Source organism: Microchirus variegatus (genome assembly GCF_963457635.1).
Source record: "Microchirus variegatus genome assembly, chromosome: 1".
NCBI lineage: Eukaryota > Metazoa > Chordata > Actinopteri > Pleuronectiformes > Soleidae > Microchirus > Microchirus variegatus.
In genome coordinates, this window is record NC_139802.1 from 7,612,220 (window position 1) to 7,632,814 (window position 20,595).

General features: G+C 40.3%; 3 protein-coding genes across 3 annotated transcripts; 1 reads left to right on the forward strand and 2 right to left on the reverse strand.

Moving 5' to 3' along the window:
* Positions 1 to 1,180: 1,180 nt before the first annotated feature.
* LOC310933802 (myelin-associated glycoprotein) lies at positions 1,181 to 6,673 on the reverse strand (the record flags this gene model as incomplete). Its single annotated transcript, XM_083897372.1, has 9 exons — positions 1,181 to 1,213; positions 1,300 to 1,372; positions 1,451 to 1,531; positions 1,804 to 1,894; positions 3,347 to 3,607; positions 3,696 to 3,947; positions 4,937 to 5,221; positions 6,084 to 6,452; positions 6,625 to 6,673. The coding sequence occupies 9 exons, from the start codon at positions 6,671 to 6,673 to the stop codon at positions 1,181 to 1,183; spliced, it is 1,494 nt and encodes a 497-aa protein (XP_083753498.1).
* Positions 6,674 to 11,262: 4,589 nt separating this feature from the next.
* On the forward strand, positions 11,263 to 12,337 carry LOC310933867 (myelin-associated glycoprotein; the record flags this gene model as incomplete). Its single annotated transcript, XM_083897438.1, has 4 exons — positions 11,263 to 11,290; positions 11,375 to 11,770; positions 11,852 to 12,148; positions 12,234 to 12,337. The coding sequence occupies 4 exons, from the start codon at positions 11,263 to 11,265 to the stop codon at positions 12,335 to 12,337; spliced, it is 825 nt and encodes a 274-aa protein (XP_083753564.1).
* A 2,596-nt stretch (positions 12,338 to 14,933) lies between these two features.
* Positions 14,934 to 19,870, reverse strand: LOC310935041 (urokinase plasminogen activator surface receptor-like). Its single transcript, XM_083898868.1, has 5 exons — positions 19,544 to 19,870; positions 17,183 to 17,299; positions 16,968 to 17,114; positions 15,852 to 15,962; positions 14,934 to 15,767 (listed from the first exon to the last, which is right to left on the reverse strand). The coding sequence occupies exons 1-5, from the start codon at positions 19,584 to 19,586 to the stop codon at positions 15,565 to 15,567; spliced, it is 621 nt and encodes a 206-aa protein (XP_083754994.1). The 5' UTR covers positions 19,587 to 19,870; the 3' UTR covers positions 14,934 to 15,564.
* Positions 19,871 to 20,595: the final 725 nt, after the last annotated feature.

Here is a 20,595-nt window from a genome sequence, read left to right on the forward strand (position 1 = left end):
TGATTGTTCAATCAATCTCCTCCCAAACACTACATCCCCAAGGAGCCACCTATATTCGCCATCCCGACCTGAAACATCAGCTATGACTGAAGCTATATTGATGAAGCTTTAGCTGCAGGTGATGAATGAATGAATGAATGAATGAATGAATAAATGAATGAATTAATGTTTTTGGACATGGAAACTGGAGAAAACACACACAGGGAGAACATGCACACAGACCGACACCGACCCGGGACACAAACCAACAACCTTCTTGAGGCAACAGTGCCAGCCACATGTGCCACTGTCTGGCCTTGTACGTTCATATTATCAGAAAATGTAGCATACTGTATATTGGGGTGGGTATCTTTCCCTGTCTTATCGCTAACAAACAAACAAAGTAGTATTGAGCAATGCCATTGCCTCAGTGCTCTTATCTAACAACCAGGAAGGTGACCAGGCTGCTTCCCCAAATAAATTGACACTTGATGACATTGATTTTTGAAGCACTTGTCAGCTGCGCCATTTCAGACATAAATCTCACCCGAGAAGACAGACTGTGTTATGATTGGCCAGTGCCCGGAAGTGGCATATCAGCACACCCGCTCTCAGAAGCGCAGCTCCCACCTCTGGAACGGTGGATGCACTGCTCCTCATTATCAAAACATTGTTTTAACAGTGTTTAAAAATAGCTTCGTCACGACTCCCCACCGCAGTCCCTTTTATGACTTTGACCCGGAGTCAGAAGACACTGTCGCTCGTGAAACACCTCCACAACGGACGTTATTCTTCTTCTGCGGTTCAATGTACGCAACCGGATGTGCCCGGACTAGTGCCCGGAGCAGGACGATCTGCTGTTCCGGAGAAAACCGGTGTATACGTAACCGGAACTTCCGGTCTAGGTCCGCTTTAAAGTGCGGACAGCTGAAGCTTGGGGAGTTCATTAATGTACATCGCACTGTGATCTGTGTTGAAACATTTTATTCTTCATCACAAACACTGAGTAGTTGAATAATGTTCAGCACACAGTGTATTACTGTTGATCAGACATATATTATAACTGTTAAGACATCAAACCTAATATGTAAATAAGCATAAGGTAAAATAATTATCCATTTCTTTGCTATCAAACTTTCTCGAACCACGTCGTCTGGACAACACACTGAGAGAGACTGCAGCCCCCGGTAAATACATTCAGTCACACATTGGCGTATATAGCATCGTTGTCAGTCTGTGAAGGAGATAAGAAAAAAGCTCACAGTCATTGATCTCATACATGGAAATAAAGAATGAACTCAGGAAATGTCGCACACACACCTCCATGTTGCCATACACATGATCACCGCTATAACTGCCAGAGCACTGCATGTCATCATAGTGCGTCTCTTTTCTGAGAACAGAATTACAGAGTAAAGTAAATGCAAAGGAAAACCTTTGTTTATTCCAAACTGAGTTTAATAATGCTCACCTTTTTGCTGTCGCATGCTCAGAGAGCTCTTCACCTTTGTTTGCCATCATGTGAAGTGTTGGTGCATCTCCAGATGATCTCCTACTGGAAGAATAAGGGCTTTTAATTTAAAATCCAGACAAAAAAAAAAAAACATCTATTGAAACTTTACGCAAAACAAGTGAAACCCAGATATGCAAACCACAAAAATGAACACTAAGCATGTCATCGCATTGCTTCAGTGAAGGTCAAAGTGGTTCGACTGTGTCACGCATTTAGCAATGTTGTTGCTAAAATCATCATTGGAAACTTAAATGTTTTAATTTACCTTGGGTAAGAAAAAAAATATATATATATTTTCTTTATGAACTTACCATTTTATTACTGCTACCACTGCAATTAAAAGTATCATCAAAACCACACCTGCTCCAGTGGCGATGGCAATGAAGAGATGCTGCATCTTACCTGTGCAAACAGAGGCCACGTGCAGTTAATTTATGCAAAGAATCTTCAGATAAGTCATACCATGCATCTCTACCACCAGTAAAAGCTGGACTCAAACCCCTTTTCCACTAGCGCGACACGCCTCGCCTTGGCACGGCACGGCACATTATTTTGCATTCCCATTAGTGATAGAACCTGGTACCTGTCGCTTTTTTTAGTACCCGCTCTGGCGAGTTTCCAAATAAGCTGAGTCAGTCATCAGTCTGCCGGCCACTGATTGGCCAGAGTGCCGACATGAGCTAGAGGTCCGACACAAGAATCAAAGTGTACTGTATCAAACTGTAGATCGGTTAAAAATACTCAACAATCCTAAAAACGTGGGTTGATCTCCAACAATTACCAAGGAAATGTATAAAATCTCATCATTGAACAGAGGAGTCTGGTGTTTGTTAGCGACTGCTGAAAGCCTGCGATCCCCTGCCGCTGTATTTCAGTGCAGTGACTGTTTTCAGACGGAGACTGTGCTCCGTTCATCTTTTTAATCAACTCGTTCTAATTATTCAGTTTCACTGCCCAGAAATAGTCCTTCGTCACTAGTTTGTGTGTGTCGTGTGTAAAACAAAGTCACGGCGGTTTCATGACTCCGCCGACATGGAGGAGGTACTATTTTGTAATGGAAATACCGTGTAGAGCCGAGGTGAGGCGAGCTGGGACCATGTAGTGCAGGGGTGTCAAACTCATTTTCACTGAGGGCCACATCAGCATAATGGTTACCCTCAAAGGGCCACATGTAACTGACATAGAGAATAAATGTAACCAAATATAATGTAAAATAAAGGTAACTACTCCGTGACATATTGCTAAATAACTTTCTGTATTTATTACTTATTCAATTTCACTCGTCGCATGATGAATATACAATGATACACTGCGATCTAGTGGGGGTGCCGTCACTTTGCGGGTAACGCAATCGCCATTCATTGTGGGAAATGTAGTTTATGGTCAATGCACGCCTTAAAGCAGCATAGACCTATTTTAACACAGATTTCTAAGACCAATTAACCACTTGCGGGCCACATAAAACGACATGGCGGGCCACATCTGGCCCCTGATGACACATGTTTGACACATGTGATGTAGTGGAAACATGGCATTAGTCTACCATTTTGCCGGATGAGGCCAAACCAAAACTAACATTATACTTAATAGCCACCAGAGGGAGGCTCCACTTGTTTCAAACACAGTTTGAATAGAAGTCAGTGAGAAAATGAGCCTATACTCACCTGATTATAACATTTTACTAAAGTAAACCGTTGCTCATGTAATTATACACCTAACCCTCACCCATTTCTGCTTACAAAACCGTATCTCCACATCACCAATCGACGCTACAAAACGGTGAGTTCAAATTCTTATGGGGACCATCACAACCAGTTGCCACTTAATCCCTACAAATTCCTTACTCTTTCTTACCATTGGCAGGTAAAGAGAGTGTGAGATCGGCATTGCCTATTGTGTTGTTTGCCAGACAGTGGACAACCTCAGAAGATCCAAAGTCGGCTTGCAGGGTCCCAATGGTAACAGAGCCATGTCTCTGTATCTCGGTGCCTGCAAAGACTTTTTCAGGAAGTAAAAAATGGACCATGCTGGGAGGCCTGGACTCCACAATGCACATACACTTGACCACGTCGCCCTGTGAGGAGCAGGAGGAGGCCGTCTTAATCTCAGGGGAATCTATAAACACAAATGATGCAGTTGTGAGGTTCGCCAAATAAAACTGTTCATCTTTATCATGATATTTTTTTACAAACTGCTCACTTACATAAGACACTTAGCCGCACTGGGCTTGATTTCCCTCGTCCCACTGTGTTGATGGCAGTGCAGTAAAATGCGTCCATGTTTCTGGAGACGTTTGGTATCGTGTACGTGTTTCCCTGATGCATCTGAACGCCGGTCTCGTTGTACCACTCATAGCTGTTGGCCGGAGGGTGAGCATCACTGGAACATTTCAGCCGCACAGCTTCACCTTCCTTTACGTCCGACTTGTACTCAACCATCACGTTCACCGGTGCATCTGCGGGGAAACACGCAATTAAGTGATCGTGTGTTGTTCACACCAACCCTTGACAAAGCTGGTAGGACTTTCACCACTCCTATAAGCGAAGCACTTGTACTCAGTGTTGTACACGACTGCTTTCAGGGAACATTTATGTATACAGAATACATTTACACTGCCATTTATATCAAAGACAGGGTTTGGCCCATATTTCCAAGTTGTCTTGTACATCATCCTATTCTCGTATATCGTACCGTCTCCGCCCATTCCTTACTCCCAACTCCACTGCCATCCTGGTCCACACCCTGGTCACATCCCGCTTTGACTATTGTAACTCCCTTCTTATTGAAGTCCACAAGTCCATCAATAAACTCCTGTTGGATCAGAACTCTGCCGCCCGCATCATCACCGGGATCCCTTCTATCAATCACATCACACCTGTTCTGCAACAGCTTCACTGGCTTCCGGTTAAACTCCGAATCTATTTCAAAATTCTGCTTCACACCTCTCTGACCTTCTTCACATCAACACCCCTTCCCGGACACTCAGATCTGGCTCATCTATCAGCCTCATTGCGCCTCCTGCCCGTCTGACCACCATGGGGGCCAGAGCCTTCAGCCGCTCTGCCTCCCGCCTCTGGAACTCGCATCAGGAACATTGTTTCATTCCCCATCTTCAATCCCATCTGAAAACCCACATTTTTAAACAGGCCTACTCCCTCTAACTCTCTAACTCTCTACTTAGAGTGTTATTATTGTTATTATTATTTTGTTGTTGTAAGGTGACCTTGAGTGTCATGAAAGGCACCTCCAAATATAATGCATTATTATTATTATTCTCCCTCTGTCATTGGAGAAAGCAGATAGGAGTTAATACAAATGAGAGTGATAATAAGCTAATTATTATCTGACAGCACTTTGTCAGCAAAAAAAAGAAATATATGATAAATTTGCTAAATACTTCTACCTAGTTCCTTTTTTAGTGAGAAATGCCACAGCGCTGCTTACGCTTCACTTTGAGGAGCTTGGTCGTTTCCTGCTGCCGCCCTCCATCGTACCGCACAGTGCACAGTAACGGCTTGTTGTGGTCAGCTTTGGTAGGGTAAAAGGTCAGAGTCGCAGTCGCTTTCCACTGGCCATCTTCAAACTGCATCGAGTGGAAATATGCCTCTCCAGGGTGACTCCAGCTGAAGACAGGAGGAGAGGTGGGACAGGAGGGAGACACAGAGCAGGAGGCCAGCGCAGTCTGACCCTCTGTGACCTCTTCCACCGAGAGAGCAATATTTAGAGCACCTATGAAAATATACAGAGGTTATGACATGCTGCAAAAACAGTTGATGTGTCCTGTGTCCACGTTGTATTTCGCTTTATGGATTCATGAGTTCTTTTCAAAAGGAAGGAAGCATTAGAGTTGACTATAAAAAGAATCGAAAGCCTACAGTTTCAGGTTGTTAGTTTCATCTGAGGTGTGAATGAGGGTCATTATAGGGTCAGCTGAGAGACACGCACTAGGACGAGAGGTGTGAAGTGTAGCTGGATGGCTCAGACCTGGATGACTAAAGAACATTCACAGTCACAAGAACTGAGAGCATTCAGTTGTTTTATTCTGCCCTCATGACTCTATAACCTCTATATCCTGTTCATATATACTCAAAAGTTTTCAGTTTTGACTTTTGGGACACTAAATAACGCTGACAGAACAGCCTTTTTGATCTGTTCTGTAAGTATCGTTGTTTACAATATGGAGGAACTGCCCCGTCATTGTCTACAGAAGTAAAACTGAAATAATTTAATAAAATAAATAATAAATAAAATAAATTTTTTCAATTTTCTTTTTTCTTTTAAGCAAACTTCAGCAAACCAGAGAAAGGATAGATGCTTAAATTCAGAAAATGTAACCAACAGAACTCTGCTTTTAGGATTATAGTTAGAAACTGTACAAAACGAATACATACGCTAATAATAAACCAGAGATGTATAAATTCCTGATGAATATAATAACGATATTAACATTTAAATGTTAAACGTAACATTCCAGCTCAAGATAAAGAAGTCTTTCACTTATGCACAGAAAGGAAGAGTAAACATTTTGTTGACCACTGGTCAATACAAGTAAAAATAAAACAATTCATTTCATGATGACAATAGAACTTACCAAAAACTGTGATGGAGACTTTGTCTTTGTAAGTGTAGTTGTTAAAGTTAGCCATTTCCACCCTGAAATAAAAAGGCCCTTGGTCACTTTGCTGAAGAGGATCAATCTTCAGTGTGCAGTTCTTGTGCGCGGCATCTCCGAGCAGCGCTGTCCTGTTCTGATACTGCTGCAGAACTTTCGACGCAACCGGGTGATAAATGAAGTGGCTTGTTGTCGATTGCTGGTTGGTCCAAATCCCAGTGAATTTGGTAGCCTTCCCTTTGTGATCCGGGTAGTTAAACGTGCAGGGAATCACCACACACGATCCAATCAGCCCTTTCACCGTTGAGGGCAACGTAATGGACCAAGAGGAAGGTTCAATTTGAACAACTGTGATAAAATATAAAGAAATCTGTGATGGAGTGGAACCAAAAAGAGCCGAGTATACTGTGTTCTGCCTGGAGACCTGCTGTGTGGATTCTTCCAAGACATTATAAACAAAAATAACAATTGTATGTTTGTAATCAGTAAGAGATTAATCAGCAAAGACATTGGACCATACCATTGATGCAAAGCCACACAAAGAACAGAGGCCACTTCAAAGCATCCATCTCTTCCTGTCGAGCTCAGACCTGCAAATAATGTGACAGATATTTCAAGGTTTGTGTGATGCAGCTGTTGTTTTCCTCTGATGTTGGATGATGGGTCCATTTTCCATTCCACTACTCATCTACTGTGTACGACAAAAAAATCGGACTTTTGTCTCACTACAAATACATTAGGGAAGTCTATTCCCGTGATTCATATTGTCAGTATTCCTTTATTTTTTTCTCAATGGGTCTCATGTTTTCAACTATTTTCATTAGTAGTACAAAAGCCCTTTATTTATTGACTGTCACGAAATGGATTGTGTGTGTGTGGTTGGGGTACAAATAAATAAGAAAATAAATCTTTGTTATGCATCTGAGATCAAGCTTCGTTTGACAACCTTCCAGCCAGTATCCCTCACTTCCTTCTTCAGCAAACAGGAATTGGACTATTTTAGTTATCAAGACTTCTCCTATTTTATGTGAAGCGTTTTATTCACTTCACAAAGACTTATCAATCTCCTCTCCAGGATCAGCACCCAGAGTTTACCAATAATATTTAATAAGGAATAAACAATGTGAGGCTGTGGAAATAATGTATTGTGACCTAATTTGCTTCACAGTCTTTAATGTTTATGATAGAATGGAAACATTTGACATTACAGCACGGTAACAAGATGATAATAATTGTGTAATAGGAAGGTCAATTAAACTGAATATGAGTAATATTACAGTGATACTATGTTATTTTCAAAGACACATCCAGGTTTTCACTATGCTATTATGTGATTACTAAATAAATAAATAAGATGTTATCATATTACTTCCCTGTGTTTCAACACTCTGGGGCTTTAACAACATATTTTTTGTCAGTATTTGCAAAGGATGTGTGTGAACATACTGTAATTATTCTTATAAAAAAAAAAAAAAAAAAAGTGCCCACAACTAAGAGAAGAACACAACCCATGACCCAGTGAGCAACAAATACAATCAAGAGTCAAAACGGTGTCAGCTGGAATATTTGAATGTATTTTTTGAATGTGCTGATAAATCGTAGCTACAAACATCATTTTCTTTACAAGCGATTACATTGATTTAAGTTGCAGGTTTGTACAAAGATGGATCATTTATCGAGACAGCAAGTGCTGACTGAAAACAATGGAAAAAAAAAAAAAAAAAGATCACAGAGATCAGCTAATTAAAATTCCTCCAGGGAAAATGATCTTTACTGTACCTCACACTGAGTGCACCATGGACAGAGAGCTGTGAAGAGAGGATGTCCTTGTCTCAGTCGACAGCTAAAGTTTTTGCCCCGTGAGCTGCACTGAGTGAAAACCTGACTCGTATTCGGTTCATATTTTTGACGCGCAAGTTCACACCTTCAGTCTCGTGGCGAGAGAGGAAATGTTGAAAAACCTGCAGGGGTTGCAGAGGCAACACATCAGAGACAATTTGCTGTGTGGCCCCTTCAAACTTCACACCATGCAGAGACCATCCTCCCTCCCTCTGAGCTGAGGCATGATTGACCTCAAATATTTCAGTCTCTCATGTCTCCTAATCTCCAATGAAAGCCAGGTTCAGCATTTCGCCGCTGTTGGGATAAAAACCATCGCACGTCTCCTGCACGTTTAAATCAACGTAACTGACGTTGCGGATGAAGTGGATCTTTTTCACAGACGAGCGTTGTTTTGCTTTAACTCTCCAGAAATCCTCTTCGCACTGTGTCATAAAGTCCTCCAGCTTCACTGTGTCTTCTTTCTGACGTCCCAGGGACCGTCTCTTCGCCGCAGGCATGTTGAAGCCGGTAGATGATGAGTTACCCATGGCAGGATGATGTGGAGGTTTAAGATATGCCAACAGGAAATCTGTCATTTAAAAAAAAAATTAATGTCCGACAGAAATATCAACAACACAGTTAAGATACTTCAAATAATCCATGCATTTAGTCTTACCTGTTTGGTAGATTAGGCCTCTGCAGTGCTGCTCCTTGCTGCTGGTTTATCTGCTGGAGTTTCCAGTCTGAACCAAAGGTGCCGTGCTCCTCCATTTAAAGGACAACCGTGCAGGACAGACCGGAGGGTCGACCTCGTCTGTCATCAAAGCAACAATTAATCTCATGTCTCCATTGATCAAACGGCAGCGAGAACAATACATAGTTAAACACAGCTGATTAACCAATCTCATGTATTCACTCCTTCATATTGATTAGACGGACAATCACTGGGGGGGATTCACATGTATGAAGACACGTTAAAGAGAAAAAAAGATAAACATACTCATGTGAAACTATGATTAAAGCAAGAACTAATTATTTTCAGGTCCCACAGTGAGGATTGTGGGTCAAATCCAGACTTTTCCTTCATTTCAAACCCATAGTGACCGAAAACGTGTGCCCAGGGTTTGAAAATGGCTGAAAAACAAAAAAAAAATGCAAGTGACTGAAGTCTTGGAAGTCTTATTGTAATAACAAGGAAAGAAAAGAGGTGTCTGGCTTTGTTTCCTGCCAAAAGGAGAAAAAAAATGGTTGTGTTGAATTGAAGTTGGTCTCAATGATTTGTTTTCATTTTACCAAAAAAAACTTGTCAGTTTTCTCTTTGACAATGCTCTGAGATTGTGTCACTGTTATTTCAGAGCAAATAAATATGTGCAAAAAAGAAGAAGAATGAGCATTTTAGGCCAAAGGCAACTACTACAAATGCAACAATATTTAAGAGACAAATGTTGACAGGGTTCATGTTCTCACACTAAATCTACTGTATGGATTTTTTTTAACCATAGACAATGGTAGAAAGTAAGACAAGATCAAATAAATGAATAATAATAATAATAATAATGGACCATAATTTAAATAAACCAGAAGGACCCAATAAACTGCCACATGAAAGATTCCGTCTACATTTGTCGAAAATTTTACCTAAATTTCTGTGGAAATCATGTGTGCACTGGACCACACACTTAGTGCATAAAGACCTGAAGAGCAGGGGAAATGAAAGTTACCCTACACATCTATAAAAAAAGAAAACCGTGTGGGTGAGAGCAGTGAGGCAGTGACGGTGAAGTACATAGCGTCACAATTCACTTCATCCTGATATTTCCTCTCCATGTCTTTCAAAACAAAATAATATAATGTCTTTATTTGAAAGGTTTAGTTATTTTTATTCCTCCTTTTTACATTAATACATTTTAAAAAGCCCTTACAATCCAAACAACGGTATATATCTAAGTTTTATTGACACGAGGATACTGATTATATAGCTGAGGGGATTACTATTATTTTCTCCATGAACAAACATGCTTTGATTGTCAAATAAAGTTGTAATTTATACCTACTTTCAATGTGAGCCTGGACTTTGGTTTTAACTTAAAATGAAACTAAAGTCCTTTTTATTGTTCACATAATGATTCGTGAACAGACTTGTGGAAATGATACTGTTGGTTTCAAATACAAAAACCCATTTCAGGAAAAAATTGGGACAAAAACAACGAAAAATCAGCTGAACCCTTACAAACATATGAAAGAACAAAAACTCATACATCATACAAAATAAACTTTTTTCTAATGCCACACACAGAAAGAAAGCTGGGACATAAGTTACACAAGTAACGCTGTTCTGGACGCTTCCACAATTAGCAGGTTAGCTGGTAAATGGTGTTTGTTACTCGTTACTACCAAATAAAATCAAAAGAAGAAGAGTTGGTAATGGTCTGTATTTATATAGAGATTATCTAGTCTTGATGAGCTGCTTTACACTACAGTTTTGCCATTCACACGTTCACATGCATCAACATGGGATTAAGTGTCTTGCTCAAAGACGCATACAGACGAGCAGTGCCAGGAATTAAACCCACAACCTTCCAGTTGAAAGACAACTCGCCCTGCCTCGCCCTGAACTGCAGTTTTTTTTCCTGTAGACACTAGAGTCCCGGTCCCTAACTTGCACAGCACATGTCATCATTCTGAAGGAGGGGGTTTTAACAGACAGTCGTCTCTGAGCAGCCAGACAGCAGCTTTACCAGGTAAGAAAGATACTGGTTGTGCTATAATATATATAATGAAATGTGAAATTTTATTTAGAATTTTTCTAAAATATTTCTTGGATCCGCAATGATTTAGTGAAGGAAAATTCGATTTGAGACTCTGATTTTGTCAGATAACCAAACAAACCACACATTTTTTTTAACATTTTTTTTTTTTTACTTTGCTGTTATTTAAGACATGTATCTCCTCTTAAAACTATAAATCTAGAACACATTCCCCCCAAAAATCAGAAATTCACCCACCAGCAAATCTCATACTTCACTACTTTTGATATCACTATTTTTGAGTTAATATTGTCGAACTGATGCTGAAATCTGTATTTGCTGGTTTGTCATTTTGTCATTTAATTGTTATTTTATGTGCGAATAAATAGTATTTGCACGAAAAGTTTGGAACCATTTGATGAAGTTCCGCTTTCTAGACTGCACTGTAATTTGCATACAACAGTTCAGTACTGTGTTGAGCAAGTGGTTATTTTTTATTTCATTTTTTTTATTTATTTACCTTCGTTTCATTTGTACATCTTATAGTGTGCTGCACCTACAACAACTGAAGAATTGACAGAGAGAGAAACATGACTATTTTCTGTCTCCTTTTGGCAGGTAACAAAGCTGAACACCTCTCTATTCTCATTATGACAAAAAAAGCCTTCACTTACACTCACTTACATTATTTTTACCTTTCAGTCATTTGCAGCCCAGTGCTTTGTGAACAATGGAAGGCCGATGTTGTCAAAAACCTTGACGCCTTGGAATCGTCATGCGTCGTGGTTCCCTGTACCTTCGACTATCCCAGTGAAGACCTGCCCGCCTCCAGACTCAGAGGGATCTGGCATCTTTTCGATAGCAAAGAGAAGTTCATCTATTACAAGGATGATACGAAGGTCTTGGACAACTTTAAGGGCCGCACGAAGCTGTTGGGGAATTTGGGTCAGAAAAATTGCACCCTGGAAATGACTAAAATTAGAAACCATGACCACGGCCCTTTCTGTTTCCGAGTTGAACTACTACAATACGAGGGTGATAGATCCACCAAAGACAAGTACTCCTTCGTGGACAACTGTGTCAGGTTGAATATACTGAGTATGTCACTAACTCTCTGAGATTTCATAAATCTGCACTGTCAGTCTACCTTTTTACATGTGCTTTTTTTTCCATTTACAGCTGATCCTCCAAAGCCTACACTGGTTTCCAAAGAAACAGCCACTGAGGGACGTGTCCACACTGTCACCTGCTCAGTCAAACACACCTGTCCGTCCCATCAACCTTCACTCACATGGAGTCGGAGCACAGAGGACGGAGCCATCGAGCTTCACACAGAAACCCAACGTGGCCTTTGGGAGAAACGCTCCATCCTGACGTTCATCCCCGAGGAGAAGGACGACCACAGTGACATCACCTGCACGGCTGAATTTCACAGAGGGAAGACATCATCTGCAAAACAAAGGCTTTATTTAAAACGTAAGATCTTTTTCACTTTTCTGAGAATGTTTAAGGCGTTGTTGTTGTTTGTTTCATACAAGACACAAGTCATGTCAATTTCCAGGTGCAGTGAACTATAAGCACATCATCATTCCTGCTGTGGTGGGGATCAGTATCGCTGTGATCTTTGCCGTCGTCTGCGTTTTCATAGTGAAGAAATACAAGTGAGTGTTGCAAGTCAGACAGTGTGAAGGGGCCAAAGGTAACTCATTTGTGTCGTCGCTCCTTAATTAAACAACATTATTTTCTCTTCACTCTCTCCAAGGAGGCGCATTGCAGAACTCCAAAGTCGAGATGGCAGGTAAAGGTATAATGTGTGTTACACTGATATCACATGACATCAGTTCAAAGTCATTATCATAACATGATGTTCTCCATACCATATAAGCATGTGGAACCGCCTGTCCCGACTGTCTCGCAGGTAAGAAGTGAGCTTTGTCCTCTTTATTTCCCTTTCCCTGAAATAAGAGTGTTGTTTTATGAGTAATTTAATGTGTGTACATTTTAGGATTCATTCTGGTGGCCCAGGTCGCGTTCACTCCGAACAAAGGCAAGAGGATGCTTTTTCTCATTAAAATGAAAAAAAATTATCTGATCAACTGTGCACATCTGTTTAGGGTTTGCTTCCTTTGATAAGATCTGTGTTTTTATTTAGACATCTGACAACATTTGCATAGTTTCTGTTCCACTTTTTCTGTCTGGAGATGACAAACATCCATTGAACTTTTTATCCTCCACTGATACAGTCGTTTTTCCACAGTTGACACTTTGGCATTCACAGTTAAATTACACTTTAACCAATCAAGTGTTTGTAATCTAAATAAGTACATTTATTTTCCAAGGACTCTATGGAGCCAGATCAACAGACATTAAGTTTTGGCATTGAAAATGACATTTGGCACTGTAGAAAAAGTTGTATTGGCATTGCAAAAATATATCATTAAAAAATAAAACACAGGCACATATATATATATATTACGTGACAATGTGTTTTTCAAAGTTAGTCTTCAGATTTCTTCTTCATTACCATCTTTTTTCACATTCAATTTAGTGGCAGGGATTACGCCTTAAAAAAGGGGATTGGGAGTGGAGCGCCCTCTGCTGCCTGCTGCTATTTATTGTTCTGCTCCCCCTATTAACGATGGACGGTGGAAGTTCACCTGTCCTCTCTGTCATTGTTTTTCACATAGAACCTTGTGGTGTTAACTTTAGCTGAACAAGACTGACAATGAACACGCTGTTAATCCAAATAAAATATTGTATTGTTTTAATGTCTGTGTTTTATTTTTCATCTCTCAAATGAGGAGTGTTGAGATGAAGGGTATTTCAGTTGATTGCAATATACAACTTTAACCAGCAGATGCCACTAAATCCTGCATACAGCTCCTTTTACTTAGCTAAGCTTTGTTTCACCAACTGTAAAGTGACAAAAGTCTTAATCCATAGGTTAAATAACGTAAAGACTGTCTGCACAGACCAGAGAGTTTCCAAGCCTCGTTTCCCATCCCCCAAAAGGTATTTGTCTCACTCCTCTTCGACCTAAATGAAATATATCATATATTGTATTATTTTGTAAAACAGCATTGTTTTACTTACTCTTCTTTTTCTCCAACTGTGTATTATTGCTGATGTTTTGACTTGACCTCAGCCAACCAAAGCCCTGCCATTACATACAGGTATTCATAATTTGTCAATGATTTCCTGTGAGAATTTCCGTGTGATACACTGGCACAATAACGACTCTCATCTCTCACAGGACCTCGATGATGGGGATGATTACATGAACACTGCAGACCTCAGTGTCTATGGAAACCTCTGAAACAAATGAAATGCATGTCTTTGGTTTGTTGTCAAAGCCAGCAACAAATCTAATGATGAATTGTATTATTCCACACATGTGATGAGCGCTGATTATTATGCACCAATCTCAGCTTGACCCTGGACAGTTCATCAGTCCATCGCAGGGCCATTATACCCAATATATTCAAGAATAATTTGATCTTGTTGTTTAAAAGAAGTTACATGTATTTACTTCTGCACAGCTGCATGTTGCCTTATTCGGTTAATGCCTTTTTTGTGCTTCTGTAAAACCAAGAGCAAACAATAAAGAACCATCTGTCTCACATTTTCTCAAGAGATATAACAATGGTATTGATGTTTTTATCTTTGCTGGAATTGTTTGATATTTCTCAAAATATCAAACCTTTTAAATTAATAGTGCAAACCTCTCTACTACATATATACTTCTTAAAAAAAAGTTTATACATATTCAGTATAGATAATATGTATTGTGTTGTCAACAGATTTCCTTTGGCTTTTTCCTGCTGTCTGTCCACTAGATGGTGCTGTTTCCCCTAAAAATCCCCACCTTCCTCCCCATGTTTCCTCACAGCTGTAAAATAAGCATTGGTGAATTAGTTCGATCTGATCTGCCTATAATAAAAAAAATTTGAAGCAAAACATTAAGCTGTTTAGTTAGTATGTTACTCTGTGTAAACATGTACCAAATATAAATATGCAGAGCTCATCGTCATATCTTGCCTAAAAAGGAAAGTTTCCCTCTCTTATCTTTTAAAAGCAAAAAGGTTTATGAAATCTTTATGTTAATATGCAACTGATTTAATCATTTTTGGAGAACTGTGACCTGGTTGAAAGAGAAATTTCAGAAAACAGATCAATAACTCCTTTTATTCATCATATGTTATGTTGTATGTTATGTTTCATATCATATGAAAATGAGGACCATGCAGGCAGAAGTGAAGATTCAGCCTCGCGAGGCAACAAGCTTTATTTTGTGATTACAAAGTTACAAAATTACCAAAAAACAGAGCACGGATGTAAATCAGATTGTATCTCTCTCGGGTTCAGATCTAAACATCTTTGGCCTGACCATTGTCTCCATCCCCCAGGTTCTTATCTAATTTATAACACAGGTAATATACTTCCTGGCTACAGTGGGCCTAAAACTCAGCTCCATGTTTGGTTCTCTGACCTTTGACCTTTAATTCCCCGACCAGATATAATACTTTCATATCTCAGACTATAAAGGTTGCAAGTTAACAATAGTACGTTATTATACTTTGCTGCTAAATCAACTTGTTTCTTATTCATCACACAAAGGTTGCACTGAGGCAAGAGAAGACACCTCAGCGAACGAGCAGACCAAAGGCAGGAGTGAAGGAGCAGACGCTGTTACCCCAACTAACTATGGCTCCAGTGCGTCATTAAGCCATATCCTTTTAGACAATCCTAAATAGAAGACGGGAGAGAGTCTCGTTTCAGTCCTTACTTCATTCATAATTCTTTCCTACACAGTCTCAGCCACTACTTTCTAGCATCATTTGTGAAGAGGACGATCAAGAAGAAGAAGAAACTGCATTTGCTTTCATAGAGCTTTAAGAGAAAAAGAGCAGAGAGATCAGTGGTGCCACCAGGATCACAAGGCCAGCACCAGCAGCATTGGCACTGTTGCAGTAGTTGCCCTGGCAGCACCTCAGTTCGGATCCAAGGGCCGCTTCTATCTGTGGATTGTCCTTCATTGCGCACATGACTTGGGAAGCACAGCCCTTCACGGTCACCGATGTATCTCCTATCTTCACTGAAATAACGAGAATACAACTTCTAGAGTGACTTAAACAAATGTGATGGACAGAGTACAATGAGTAAAACGTAGGCCTGTTACCTGCTGTCGATACGCAGTAGTCCTCGTTCCCCTCACAGTTTAGGCTTCTAGTGCATGATTGTCCATCACAGTAGTAGCAATTTCTTCCATTGGGAGTGTTTGTCTGGGGTTCTGTAACATTGAACATATACTGTAAATTATTAATGTGTATAAGGGGGAATTGATTTATATATGATATTTATATATCAGGTTTGTAGAGGTGGAAAAAGTACTAAAATATTGTACTCAAGTAAAAGTACCAATACTTTGACGAAATATTACTCCAGTAGAAGTAAAAGTAGTCATCTGAAAATGTACTCAAGTAGAAGTAAAAAGTAGTTCATTTGAAATGTACTACTTTGCGTGGGGTGTGAGGGTAGTAGAAATATGACAAGGGGTCAGAAATGCCAAACTATTTTGGAGCTCACGCGCCCGGCGCGACACAGGATATTACGTCACTTTTGGCGTGTGCCCTCTATGTTCACGCGCCAGCGCTGCTGCTAATCACATCATCATTCGTCTGGTTCTGGTGTATATTTTCCCCCTGTAGGTCTTCATTGTGCTGAATTTTTATTTTTACTCAGTAACGGATAGGATTTATAAAGTAACAAAGTACAATACTTGAGTCAATACGTACTCAAGTAAAATATAACATCCTGATTTTAAATTGTACTTAAAAAATACAAAATACACAGAAAAAGTATTTAATACAGTAACTTGAGTAAATGTATTTAGTTACTTTCCACCTCTGCAGGTTTGCACAGCTATTCTTCTTCGGACAATACGTTGACTTCTATTCATTTGAAAAGCCGAAACAAAGCATTATCTCAAACTGTAACCCTAACCAGCAAATGCTGTCTCGTGTTCCTTGTGTGGCCTTAACTATCACAACTAATCCTCAAAAAGCCTGTTAAAGTCCACACAGCTTATTTAAGACATGTATACACTTGCATATTATATAGCATATAATATTAACTCCAAACATCTTTTCTCAGGTTGTGATTCCACACAGGACATGCATACTTTGTGTCATTGTGACATAACTGTGACTGTTTTTGCACATACAAACAAAAAGCTTGTCTTCGTGCAGACACGAAACAATATTTATATTAAGTCATCAATATTAAATTAGGTTACCAATGGCAGGTTGACTGTTGCACAACTCAGAGGCGCAACACTTGGTGGAAAGCACGGTTTTGGTGACTCCAAAGTTGATCGAGCCATTGACACAGTTCTCAGCCCCACCACAGGTTTTCATATTGATGTCAGAAAGTATAGTAGAACCTGCACCAAAAAAACAAGTGTTAGTGTTCATCTTCACAACAATAACAATGCACCTCAAAATGCCATACCTCTGTATGTAATGACTCTCATTGCTGAACACTGAGCCAGTGATGGACAGTCCTTTGGTGTGTCTTTGCAGGCTCCTGAGAGTGAGGGTAAGCACTCGTAACATTTCAAGGCAAAGCCTGATGAAACAAACAAAAATAAAAAATAAATGTTACTGCTAATTTTATCTTTATTTGACCAGATAAAAGACTCCAGATCAAGATCTCTTTCACAAGGGTGACCTGGCCAAGAAAATATCCTTTTTTCCTCTCAGTAAGCTATTGTCAGAAAATGATAATGACAACACAGCGTGCATAAGTTAGCAGGAAGTTTGATATTCGCTGGATATTCGTTTTCGAAAGACATTTTCTCAATCAACAAATAGACATTTTCCCATTCTGATTGCTGTAGTAGTTGCCAATGGTAGGCAGCTACTTACTACAGGTGAAGTTTTGTTGATATCTGCCGTTATGTTGAAACAGTATGAAATTAAAGGTGAAGTACGTGGTTTATAGTGACATCTAGAGGAGAGGCTGAAAGTTCCGACAACGAACTGCTCCTCTGCTCACCCCCTCCCTTCCCTGAGCGCTACGGTATCCTCAGGCGGTCAAATGTCGTCCTCGTCGTCTTTCTCCGTGTCAGCAGATGAGGTTCTAGTATTTATTCAGACAACGAGAGGGAGAGGGAGAGGGCGAGGGACAGCTCTTCGTGGCCGCGGTAGAGCTGTCAGAAGCCGGCGAGGGAGAGGGCGAGCTACCGCGGCCGTGGCAGACGAAGTGGAGAGAGTGGAGGCGGGACTTCCGCTACAAGTAATGTGACGCTTGATTTGTTTGAATGAAACACATTGAAAATGATCTATTTTGGTCCAAACACAATTCTAATGAAATGTATGATAGACTATAAATTCACTTTCAAGAGTGAAAAATGTTTTTTTGGAAATAAATGGCTAACCACTTTACCCATGTGGTTCTTACCTTCACAGACTCCATGAAATGATGCCTTCCTCTTAAATATTTGGTCACATGATCAATGTTGCTCCTACAGAGCAGCCTTTGAGCACCACGGACAGCGGCCGGAGCTCCATAGTTACCCCTCACCTATTTCATTCACAAAAACAAGCTGTGACTCGTCATGTGAGAGCGCAGGGAGCGTGGACAGCAGGCTCACCTTTTCATGCACAGCTTCTTTAACCTCGTTGGTCGTGAACTTCAACACTTCAACTTTTTTAATTTTATTTTTTTGTCGAGGTGCGCACGTGTCCATTGTCGATCGATTTGTCGACACAAAAGTCCCATCCCTAGCACGAGCATGTTCGATATACAAGTAGTTTTAATTGAATTTGGCCAAAGAATATTCAACAAAATAGCTAAGAAGTGCAAACAGCCTAAGGCGTGAAACTCCCCCCCGGGAACGGCCAAAGGCAATGCAACCTGACCTTGTCCCCTCACTCACACACACACACACACACACACACACACACACACACACACACACACACACACACACACACACACACACACACAGGTACACTAATCAATGGGGTACAGGCGCAGCACAAACACGCAAGCGGGGATTGGATTGGAACAGAATGGCTGCTTGTGAACTTTTTAAATGTTTTTTAACTTAAAGAATTTATACATTTCTATATTATATATTTTATAAAATATAAAATAAAATGCTTGAAGGGCTTAATTGGGGCTACACAGATTTTTGACGGGGCTATAGCCCCCCCCTAGCCCCGGTGTAGCGCCGTCCCTGCCTAGCAACAAGGGGTGGCTCAACTTAACCCCAGTCTCCCCTATTTTATCCTGCTATGTTCAGCCGAAATGCATTCTGGGATATATGGCTTTCCCAAGTACGCTCAAGTCACCACCCGATGCATACATGGTAAAATGGGCGGAGCGAGAACGGGAGTACGCAAGTACGGACAAGTACGCACAACTATGGAAATTGAGAAACGGCCAAAGGCAATGCAACAGCGGCCCGTGAACATGTTATTTTACACGAAAATTAAACGAAACCTATTATACAGCGACTATAAAATGCAGGAGCATAAAATATGTATGAAAAAGGGGTCATATAAACCCATCAATGCTACACAGTGTCCCTTTAAGGTCCCGGCTCAAATCGCAATGGGTGTGGACCTTTGTGAGGCAGCGTTCGTGTTGTCCAGAGTGCATGTCGAAAGACATTTTCTCAATCAACAAATAGACATTTTCTCATTCTGATTGCTGTAGTAGTGTCTTTTTGTTGTTTTTTTGGTAAATATTGTAAATATTTAATTGCCTCGTGTCACAAGCAACTTTGACAAAAGGAAAAGATCCCTTTCGAATCAGATTACTTTTCAAACAGATAAAAGAAGAAGAAAGAAAAAACACACTTGCCTTGAGGGAGAAGCAGACTCCCAAAGATCAGGAGGAGAAGCATTTCGCGACAGCAGGAGACAAGTGACTTCTTCTCGGTTTGTTACGCTCGTTCCTTCACAGGAGGAGTGGTCTTCAACATCCTTTCACCACTCCTACACTGTCACTTGTATTCTAACGAGGGCTGTCAAAGATTAACGCGGTAATTGTCTCGATGACTACAGCCGAGATTCAATCATTAAACGCACTTATCTCGAGTTTGTTTAACTTGTGGTGTGCGCTTGTCTACAGTCAGTAAACATAGGAGCGATTGACAGATGGTAGCTGGAGATGGAGAGGGGTGAGGGTCGTGGCGGACGACGCTGAAGTTAGCCTCCGATTCGACACTTGAGGGGAAACAAACTTGATGCGCAGTGCGACTGTTTGTACACCGGTTATGTAAGACATTAACCCTGCATGACATCCACTGCTGTATCTGTGAAACTTTTATTGTATTTGTGAAAATGATCAAATGCTAAAGGGGAGATTTCACCGTTTTTGTTTTATACCCAGACCTCATTAGAACAGGTCTGGATCCAAAACCACTGTACCTAGACTTCTGCAATCTGGACTAGATTATCCTACATACCTTGAAGCTTCATAAAAACACAGTCTCTGATTTGTGAAACCCTTTATTATATTTGTGAAAATGGAATAAAGGCACATTTCAACGTTTTCTCAGCATATAGACCACTTTGGAACAAGTCTGGATCCAAAACCACTGTACCTAGACTTCTCAAATCTGAACTAGATTAATCTACAGACCCTGGAGATTCGTAAAAAACACACTCTCTGATTTGTGGTTTTAGGTACAGTAGTTTTGGATCCAGACCTGTTCTAATGAGGTCTGGGTATAAAACATAAACAGTGAAATCTCCCCTTTAGCATTTTCACAAATAAAATAAAAGTTTCACAAACACGGCAGTGGATGTCATGCAAGGTTAATGTCTTACCTAACATGTCTAAAGTGTTTTCACATCAAGAAGTGTCACACACACAAAAAAAGACAACCAGTGTACAAACAGTTGCACTGC

Excerpts from the sequence above, each read along its gene's own strand:
- LOC310935041 (XM_083898868.1), bottom strand. The coding sequence starts at position 19,586 with ATGCTTCTCCTCCTGATCTTTGGGAGTCTGCTTCTCCCTCAAG. Across the intron at positions 17,300-19,543 it reads GAGTCTGCTTCTCCCTCAAG|GCTTTGCCTTGAAATGTTAC; the intron begins GCAAGTGTGTTT and ends TTGTTTCATCAG. Across the intron at positions 15,963-16,967 it reads CAACAGTCAACCTGCCATTG|AACCCCAGACAAACACTCCC; the intron begins GTAACCTAATTT and ends TCAATGTTACAG.